Source organism: Anopheles coluzzii, chromosome 3 (genome assembly GCF_943734685.1).
Source record: "Anopheles coluzzii chromosome 3, AcolN3, whole genome shotgun sequence".
NCBI classification, from domain to species: Eukaryota; Metazoa; Arthropoda; class Insecta; order Diptera; family Culicidae; genus Anopheles; species Anopheles coluzzii.
In genome coordinates, this window is record NC_064671.1 from 57041743 (window position 1) to 57052414 (window position 10672).

Genomic DNA, 10672 nt, shown 5'->3' on the forward strand with positions numbered 1-10672 from the left:
TGAGCGCGTGGACACAGCTGATCCTCTGCATCTCTCAGATCTGCAGTGGTTAGACCAATTCTATCATAACTGCGTCGATTGTGTCGCCGATTGAAAAACTGGATCCAGTATGCCATTATCCGTCGAAGTTTTGAATACGATGAATAAAGCGAAAATATTCTATGTGGTGTCACATCCACTACTGGATACGCTAATAGTAATGCTCGCTGTTCTTCATTGGCATCCTGACTGTCATATGACATTGGTGTAAGTGGCCATTCATGTTGCGGTGAACGCATCCAACTTGGACCCTGTCACCATAAGGAACTGTTGAGAAGATCGATGCAGGAACATCCTCTTGAAGCCAGATCTGCAGGATTTTCCACTCCAGAAATGTGTCGCCAGCTGCTGCCCTGAGTCATCTGTTGTATTTGAGACACTCGATCTCCAACAAATGGCTTCCATCGGCTGGGAGGAGACCGAAGCCAATGTATCACGGTCATTGAGTCGATCCAGAACACAGCAGGATACGTGTATGCTACTGCCCTTTTTACTCGTTCATAAAGTTGTCCAGACAGCTGAGCAGCGCATAACTCTAAGCGGGCTATGGAATGTTTCACCTTCAGTGGAGCAACCTTTGTTTTTGATGCAAATAGCTGAATGTTGATGTCGCCAGCTTCGTTGATGCTCCTTAGATAGCAACATGCACCGTAGCCTTGTTCCGAGGCATCGCAAGAAAAGTGAACTTCAATAGAATCTGCTGCAACCGCTACCCTCGGAATTGTCAAATGTTTGAGATGGATTAGCTGGGACTGGAACTCTATCCACTGTTGTTGTAATGACTGAGGGAGCTCATCATCCCATCCCCACAGTTGGGAGTCATCCTTCTTGAGACTCCATATTTGTTGTAATAGTTGCTTCGCAACGGCCTTTACAGGATCAATTATGCCGAGAGGTTCGTATATGCGAGCTATACATGAAGCCACCTTTCGTTTGGTGAATAATCCTTTTGGTTCTATTTCACCAACTTTGAATTGAAGTTCATCTGTTGAAGGTCTCCACACTACGCCCAACGTTGACAGGGGCCCTTCGCTGACTATTGATGTGAACGGGCTTGATGCTAGATTACTATCATCTAATCCAGCAAGCACAGAGGGTTCGTTGGAGGCCCATTTCCGGAGAGGAAATCCTCCCTTTTGGTAAAGTTGTTCTATCTCATTCTGCAAGCGCCTAGCTTGCTCCACAGAATCTGCTCCAGAAACAAAATCATCTACGTAGAAGTTGGATGCACGCGCTGCAGCTACTTGAAACTGTTGTCCATGGTCTTCGCAAGTCTGTTTCAATGATCGTATGGCCAAGAATGGAGCTGATGCTGTTCCATGTGTCACTGTGTTTAGTTCATACTCCTGAATAGGGTCGTCAGGAGAAGTGCGCCATAAAATCCGTTGTAATGCACGATCTGCTGGATGCATCCACACTTGCCGGTACATCGTGGCCAAGATCAGTGCGATCTCTGCCGTCAGTGCGATGGTATACGTTCGAAACCGTAGCAAAATTGATGTTGCATCTTGTTGGATGGTCGGTCCGACCATCAGTGTGTCATTCAGAGAAAATCCGTTACTGGACTTGCTTGATGCGTCAAACACGACTCGACATTTATTTGTAGTACTGCCGACCTTAAAAACCGGGTGGTGTGGAAGGTAAATGGTTTCACCGGTTGATTCATCTGCTGGCACTTTGCACATATGCCCCATACGCTGATACTCGTTCATGAACTCTATGTATGCCTTTCGAGTTTCTGGTTCCATCTGGAGACGACGTTCAATAGCCAGAAACCGCCGTAAAGCAATCACTTTGGGGTCTCCTAGCTTTCCAGACATTTGTGGTTTCCGTGGTAGTCGGACGATGTATTTCCCGTTTTCGTCGCGAGTAGTTGTTTTACGATAAAAATCTTCGCAAGCTCGTTCTTCCAAACTCCAGTTAGGCTCATCATTCAGTTCCTCAATGTCAAAGAATTTCTTCATCAGATCGTCGATTGCTGTCATGCACACAATTGGCTCGGCAGATATTTCAACAGGAGCAGTTCCACTCACGATCCAGCCGAATTTCGACTCTTGAAGTATCGGACGATGCTGACCAAATGATACACAACGCTCCTTCAAGAACTCGTAGAACATCTCGGCACCAAGAATGATGTCCACACTTCCAGGCTGATTAAACGTCGGATCTGCCAAAATGTATTCAGCCGGGATGTTCCAGTTGCTGATATTTACCGGCCGAGTTGGTAAATTTGCCGTAGGTTTGGGCAAAATCAGTAAATCGACGAAAAACGTATCGTCGGAGCAGCGGGATCGAATTGTGGCTCGTACAGCATGTCGGACGTTGATGTTTGAGCTGCCACCGATGCCCGATAGAGGAATGTTGACAAGTTTCCTTGGCAACCGTAGTGGTTGGGCCAATCTACCAGACACGAAGTTCGATTGCGAGCCACTATCCAGTAGTGCTCGCGCATGATGCTCAATCCCTTGGTCGTCCATGATGTTGATGATCACTGTAGATAACAGGACAGTGGAGGTAGCCTCTCCATTCACACTCAAGGCAACCTGAGGTGAAAACTGGCTTCCGGTCGGCTTTGATGTAGTTGGAACGGCTTGGGACGTCTGCGTGGAGGTAGATGGCACATTTTCTGTCCTTGCCATATCGTTGTTCAGCTCGATATGAAGAAGCGTGTGATGACGTCTGTTGCAGTGGCGACATTTTCTCTTCGATTCGCACTTGAAAGATGAATGTCCGGAACCAAGGCAATTGTAGCATAAATGAAGTGATTGTGCCTTCGCCTGTTTCTCACGTACGGAGAGCTTGAGAAAATCAGGACACAAGGAAATGGAATGCTGATTGCCACGACAAAGTTTACAGGCTTGTACCGATGATGTATAAGCTTTAGCACCTGCCACCTTGCGTTTCTCGCCTTTGCCTGGAGCACACTGGTCTAGCACATCACATTGCCTGCACAAAAATTCGAGCGTAGACTTCAATTCGGGAAACTGCCCTCGGGTCCGTTCCCACAGCTTCCTTGTTTCTGCATCGAAACATGATGCCAAGATGTGGGTGATGATCAAATCGCTGGTACCATCAATCTCCTTCTTCATGTAAGACAGTCCGTCTACATGAGTTTTACACGTCTCCATTAGATCACGCAGTCCACGTGCTGATTCTCTGGCGAGGGGTTTCATTTGAAGCAAGCCCGAAATATGTCCGTCAACAATTACGCGAGGATTTTCGTAACGGTCCTCTAGTATCTGCCAAGCACTGACGAAATTGTTTCCGGCGATGATGCTTGCGTTTAGAATGCCACTTGCATTGCCAATCAACGCCTTGTTCAGATGATGAAGCTTGACGGCATCAGAAGCACCAGATTGCTGCACAATGTCCGAAAACATTGATTTGAATTTAGGCCACTGGGAGTACGTTCCATCGAACGTTGGCATGGGAATGTTAAGATGGTGTGACGGTGCTATTACCACTGGATTCACCGGAGCAGATGCGGCACTCGGTGTCCCACGTGCAATCAATGTGTCCAATTGAATGCAAATCTTCGAGTATGCTTCGTCTTCAGCAAAGTCGAGCTCCATGTCAGTGGGAGCTAGGGCAATTACCTTTTCAAAGATTGCATTCTGCTTGGCTTTTAAATCATTCAAATATTGCCACTTGACGTTATGGGTAGATGCCGTGATTGGATTTGCTGTAACTTCTTCTAGTAGCTGAATGAGTTTGCGTTGCATACTGAAATGCAGAAGCCTTAACGTCTTAAGCTCTCTTTGTGTGGCCGAAGATTCATCGTCCCCATAGTGGTACATTTGTTCAGCGACGACAGCTTGGGATGCAGATTGTTGTGAAGCTAGTGATGCAGCTTGTGGTGCAGCTGGTACAGCTAGTGGTGCAGCTGGTGCAGCTAGTGGTGCAGCTTGTGGTGCCGCTTGTGGTGCAGCTTGTGCTTCTTCTTGTGATGCAGGGTCTTCTACACGCTGCGATGTGGATCTAGTTGTCGGCATGATGACTTGTAGATGCTTTTCCTACTGATGTCGTGATGAACACACAAGGCGATGTTTAATACACCGCAAAATTGACGATAGGAGTTGCTCGTTTGTGGATGTCTTCCTCGTTGGGCCAAGGTTTGTGCCGTTGTCCAATACAACGCACTCTCAGGGATGAATTGGCCGACAGTGGATGTCTTCCTCGTTGGGCCAAGGTTTGTGCCGTTGTCCAATACAACGCACTCTCAGGGATGAATTGGCCGACAGTGGATGTCTTCCTCGTTGGGCCACGCAGTACGCCGTTGTCCAATACAACGTTGTTTCAGGGATGAGATGGCCGCCAATGGATGTCTTCCTCGCTGGGCCACGCCGTATGCCGTTGTCCAATACAACGCAGTTTAAGGGATGAGATGGCCGCCAGTGGATGTCTTCCTCGCTGGGCCACGCCGTATGCCGTTGTCCAATACAACGCAGTTTAAGGGATGAGATGGCCGCCAGTGGATGTCTTCCTCGCTGGGCCACGCCGTATGCCGTTGTCCAATACAACGCACCTCAAAGGGATGAGTTGGCGTCCAGTGGAATTTTCCGTCGCTGGCCACGCCGTGTGCCGTTGTCCAATACAACGCACCTTATTGGGATGAGTTGGCGTCCAGTGGAAGTTTCCGTCGCTGGCCACGCCGTGTGCCGTTGTCCAATACAACGCACCTCAATTCACTGGTTCACTCTTACTTTACCGGCCTGGCCGGCATCCGGTTCGAAGGACCAAAATGTGTAGGATTGCGCCCTACACTAGATTACCTTAAACTCGCGATTCGAGTTTCAAAGGGAGCAAAAATCAGCACGATACCAAATACACCTGAGAGCGCTGACAAGTGTCAAGTAAGGGCTACCCGCCAAGGACTCTGTACAAGATTTGCCAGCTGGGTGATTTGAAGGTATAGAACAATAAATTCTGACTCCACAATCTGTGCTGTTAACTGAATTCTGCATATATTTCATCGGGTACTTATTACAAAGTGCTGTGCTCCGTTAGCGATGTTTACATTTTGGAGTTTGTACGCTGGCTTAATTTCCTCTCTTTCCGTGAACATACAAATGTTTCCTTATGATTAGCCAATACACCACCCTTTGACCCCATAGTTTGCATAATTAACTATGTAGATGGCGCTACTGTGAAGTGTGGAATAGTTGTGTTATTGCCTCGAGATGGCGCTGCTCTTGGTTTTACGGCTTACTTCGCGTATACAACAAATTGCCTACATTTGGCGCATTTAAATCCTAAACATAGGGCATATGATAGAATAGGATAGGGAGATAAGCTAATAGCCACATACGATATGTTTAAGATAAATACTTTTGGCCAATAGAAAAACGTAGGGTAAATTTTGGCGCGAAAAGGCGAAGTATAAATAAGAGTTAGGAATAGGAATTAGGTCATTAAGGAAACTGTATACTAAGAGGAAACGCTGCCCGAAAATACAAAGAGTAAAAAGTATTTCTAAATCGGTGTAGTTATTTCGAGTTGGATGTAAAGAAACCTTTGTCCACCACAGTATTGTGTTCCTATAGTGGTGGTAAACAAAGATGCATAAAAAACGGTGTATAATATCAATGAAACTTAGTTTCGAAGCTGTTTTCGTATGAATAGCAAGGATTACTGCCATGATATTGGTTTCTTGTGTAATTTGATCGTAAAAAATGTATAAATTTGATCGATGAAACTATAGACTAAAGTACTGCATCACACCTGTCGTCAACCTACACCCGGAAGAGTGTGCTTGATTTGAAATCAATTTTTCATTCAGCCATATAAGCAAATTTTGGCCTGTTTTTGGTAAATTACCAACATAAAACTCATTCCTATTGCTTATTTTAGTGAAAACAGTATGACATGTCAAAAATATCCTCGAAACAATCTAAAACGATCTGTTTCTATTGATTTTATAACTATAACCACTATAGGAACATGCCTGTTTTGTGTACCTATAATGGCACTATGGTAAATAAACACATAAAAATGCATACATATGGTCAAAAAGCAAATAATTTTAGTAAAACAATAACATTTCATAACAGTTATGTTGAAAAACTAGTAATTGTGTGATTATGTGGTCATTTAGAACGTTAACAGAAAAATGAGTTTCGTTATGAAATCCTAAAGATTTTGGAAAAATGTTGACACATTTCACAAAATAATAGATTTTTCGGTCACTAAGTAACGGAATGGCCCCATTTAACTTTTAAACCCTTTGTAAAAGGCTAAAGAACATTTCACACTAACGTAAATAACTTAATTACTTTTAATTTGCCGCATGAACCGCATTTTAGTGCAATACCACCACTATTGGTACTACCAGCACTATAGGTACATTTACCCTAGTTGGGAATGTGATCTTAGACTTTTTTATGATTTTAAAACCATTTTGTAGTTCCGTTGCTTCATATGATTAAAACGTTTTATTTTTGATTGAATCAAACCAACTAGAATAAAAAATAGTCATAATTTTCACATTTAATTCATTACATAAGCTTGTTTATAGATCAATGTGATAAGGTTATATCTGATTTGATCTTCTTCTTCTTTTGGCACAACAACCGCTGTCGGACAAGGCCTGCCTGTACCCACTGGAGAAATGAGCTTGGCTTTTAGTGACTTATTGCTTCCATAGCAGGATAGTCAGTCCTACGTATTTGATCAGTTTGTTAAAAAAAATATCTTAAATATTGCGTCAAAGTAGAGTATACATATTGCTACTGAGTGTAAGGGATAAGGAAGGGTTTAGATTAAAATAAATAATAATAATAACTCATTTATTAATTCTATTGTTGCGCGTATGATAAATTTTATTAGAGCACTTGATTTTTTGAGCGTTATCTAACTTTTTTTTAAAGAAAACGTACTACGTCGTCAATATTTACAGCAAAAATATCATCCTCTGCTATTCTCTTAAATAATTTAATTACATTTACATTTTAATTCCTTGGAATCTTTTGTCCATTCATCAGCTGGCCCCCGCCACGCCAGCTGCACTGCAGAACTAATTCTCTAGCAAATAATAATATAAAACTATTGTGCATTCGGCCTTTGGCATCATTTGTCTTGGTTTACATTCTTTGTGTTAACTGATAACAAATATTCTGAAAATATGTGTCTTCAGCCAACTGATCATTTAAATATTTCAGTTCTGCAGCGGTTGTAAGGCGAGGTATTTGGATTGGTATAGTTTCGTGATCCATTGCTTCGGTGAATTTTCTTCGATTGTCTGTGGGCCGAAATGGAGTATCGCAAACACCTGCTATAGACGTGTTAATGTTGGACAATTTTTTAAGGGTTGTTCTCTTAAACTCTGCATCACTTATCTCCATTGCTGAAGATCCATGCCGTGCCGAAATTTCAATTTCGACAAATGGTGTTTGTTGCAGAGCTTCAGGAGCAACATATGGTATTGGAGGGCTATGCGTATATGTTGGTTTACCGGTTGATGGCTGTTCCAGGTGTTGTGGTACTGCCGAGATAATCACTTGGTTGTTTTTTGGCATTTTCATTTTCAGGATCTGCAGCAAGGCTTGCGACTTGGATATTGGACGAAGTTGAGTTTTGCAGTCCTGATAATTTGGTTTTCTTTGCTGTTCCAGGAAGCAATAAGGATGATGCCGAAATGATGCTGGATGAGGATGTTGGTGGTCGGACAAGCTTCACTGGAGTGTTCATAGTGAGGTCTGGCCGGCACATTTGTTCGGTTTTGATAATCATTGACTTATTGGTTTGTTTGACATTTTTAGGAGCTGATGACGGTGATGCCGAAAGGGCAAGGGACGAGGATGCTGATGACGATTGCACGAGCTTCGCTGGGGCATTCACGTTAAGGACTGGTCGACAAATTTGTGCAGATTTGATAATCACTGGTCTATTTGCCTGATTCGCAGTGCAAGGAGCCGATGACGGTGATGCCGAAAGGGCAAGGGACGAGGATGCTGACGATTGCACGAGCTTCGCTGGGGCACTCACGTTGAGGACTAGTCGGCAAATTTGATCCGATTTGATAATCACGAGTCTATTTGCCTGTTTTGCAGTACAAGGAGCTAATGACGGTGATGCCGAATGGACGTGGGGCAAGGATGCGATGGCTGACGATTGAACCAGGTTCACAGGGGCATTCTCGGTGAGGACTGGTCGGCACATTTGTCCCGATTTTATAACCACTGGCTTATTGTTTTGATTCACAGTGCCAGGAGCCGATAATGGAGATGTTAAAAGAACGCAGGATGATGATGCTTTTGACCATTGCACGAGCTACACATGGGCATGCACGGTAAGTGCTGGCCGGCACATTTGTTCGGTTGTTAATCACCGGCTTATTGGTTTGTTGTACACTTTCAGGAAGGAAAAATGGTGATGTAGATAAGGATGTTTTTGATGGTACGAGGGTCGCTGGAACTACCGATGCCTGCATTTTTACGCTGAGATCTGGAAATTTTGCCATCGGTACTGTTATGTATAAAACTATACACGTTGTTTGAAGTCATTTCGCTAAACGTATCCTAAATTAACATTTTATTTATTTAGTTAACCATTTCGTCTTAATTTATCCTAATTAATAGGGACCTTTTTATGTTTTGCAGAAAATTCGAGTGAAATAATAAAATCTATTTTATATTTCAGCATGTGAAGCATCACCGAACAATTTGGGTTTGTTTTTTATTTTCATTTGATGTTTCGATGATGACAATTGGAAATGACAGGAAAGAGCAAAGCACAGTGATCGGTTTCAAAAAATTGTACTAATTTTTTTTTTATTCGTGCTCGAAAATGTCAATTGGGTAGGAGCACAGCCTGTCGAAAATAGAACCAAAATGCTGAAAATAGGAACAAAAACAGTTTTTACATTTTCACGAATATAGCTATAAAATTCATTTGAAACGGCAAATAAAAAATAGCAAAACATAATACGATAGTTTATCATCCATAATAATGTCACTTTCAAGAAAAATAATAAAAAAATCAATGTGTACGAGCAGTTTTAGTGAAACTGCTGCAATAACCTGAACAATACTGGTCCATTTACCCTAAAACCCCTGATAGAAAGACACCATCATAAATTAACATCCAATGACAACATTTATGTACTTTTATTTAAATGTCTTTTCCATATATATTGAAAATATTTAGTAATTCTGAATAATCAGCTTAAGTATGTGTAGTCAACACGATTTTTTTTGAAATTTCTTTGTTGGAGCAATGCTTTACACTTACTGGTTGTGAGCATTCTTTTTTTGTCGCCCGTCGCCTGCCGTTTTACACAAAGATGACATTTGCCTTTTTGTTGTGTTCTACCAGTTACATCTCGTTCCTGCGAAACATGACGAACATTTACAACTACTGGATGTAGTGGCAAAAAATAGTGATGCGTAAAATGAATTTCAGAAATTAGATTAGAGATACGTGGTTTCTCTCGACCCCAATCAATAGCGTATCTCGGGAACAGCCTCTAATTTCAATCGCAATCCCAATCGCTATCTCAATCAGAATCCCAAATAAATCGCTATCCCAATCAGAATCCCAATCTCCATCAAACCCCAATCGAATAACAATATCAATGCCAATCAGAATCTCAATCGAATACCAATCCCAATCAGAATTTCAATAGAATTCCAAACAAATCCCAATCCCAATCGAATCGCAAACGCATCCCAATCCCAATCGCAAAGGAATCTTTTAGGGAGTCAAATCCTACAAACGGGATCCGATCCGATTGAATCTTTCGAGGGATTGAATCTTCCGAATCCTGAATCTCGCAACACTAGTCCAGAATGTCGCATTGGGCCTCATCGCGAACGAAAGTCGATAAAATTTATCCGATCGGTTAATTTGCTCGAATCCACCGGTGGAATGTATTTTCCACCGGTGGATAATTTTCTCCACCGGTGGATAATTTCTCCACCGGTGGATAACTCTTTCCGATTCGAGTAGCCATTGATTTTGCCTATCTGTCAATCACACTTTTGTTTACATTTAGAGGTGTTGTTTTGCGGAATGAATAAAATAGTAAATTTGGCTTATTTGGCCATCTAGTGAAGAATCCACACCAGGCCTTAGACAGTACTGACTGTAGGTCTATTCAAACAATCCGGGTAAAGTGTAAAACGGTTTGTAGGCTGAACAAGTCTAGTTGAAACAAAATCGTATGAACTGGAGGACGAGGTTTGAATCCTTTCTGAGCTTGCCACCTTCACTGACGCTTGTCCTGTCCCACATATACCATGTGCGTCCATCAACTCCAGCCACCGCGAACGTTGGATCCGTGAACGTCCGTATTTTACGCCCTCGTGCAAAAATATTTTGAAACAACGCGGTACAATTATTCCATGCAATAAGGAGTGTCCGAAACCGCTCACGGTCTCTCGCCCTCGCCAGTCCATTATCCTGGCCTTAATGACTGAGGCCTCCAAGTCATCTGGCCACTTAAATTTAAACCTACTACGCCCTCTCCGCAATGGCGGATTTAACCGTAAGCGGACTGATTGGCCGCAGGAGGCTCCGTGGATATAAAGTCCAACATATATGGTGTGTACAGTAGTCTCATCGCGGGCCTCCATGAACGATAGAGGCTCCATGGACGAAGGGACTCAAAGACTAGAGGGGCTCATATATGAGGGAT

At 42.9% G+C, this 10672-nt stretch overlaps 1 protein-coding gene across 1 annotated transcript; it reads right to left on the minus strand.

The window, feature by feature from the left end:
• Positions 1-1372: 1372 nt before the first annotated feature.
• Positions 1373-4031, minus strand: LOC120956153 (uncharacterized). Its single transcript, XM_040377527.2, has 2 exons — positions 1462-4031; positions 1373-1385 (listed from the first exon to the last, which is right to left on the minus strand). The coding sequence occupies exons 1-2, from the start codon at positions 4029-4031 to the stop codon at positions 1373-1375; spliced, it is 2583 nt and encodes an 860-aa protein (XP_040233461.2).
• Between the last annotated feature and the right edge of the window lie 6641 nt (positions 4032-10672).

What these genes read in the sequence shown, in the direction of transcription:
- LOC120956153 (XM_040377527.2), bottom strand. Translation starts at nt 4,031, where the DNA reads ATGCCGACAACTAGATCCACATCGCAGCGTGTAGAAGACCCTGCATCA.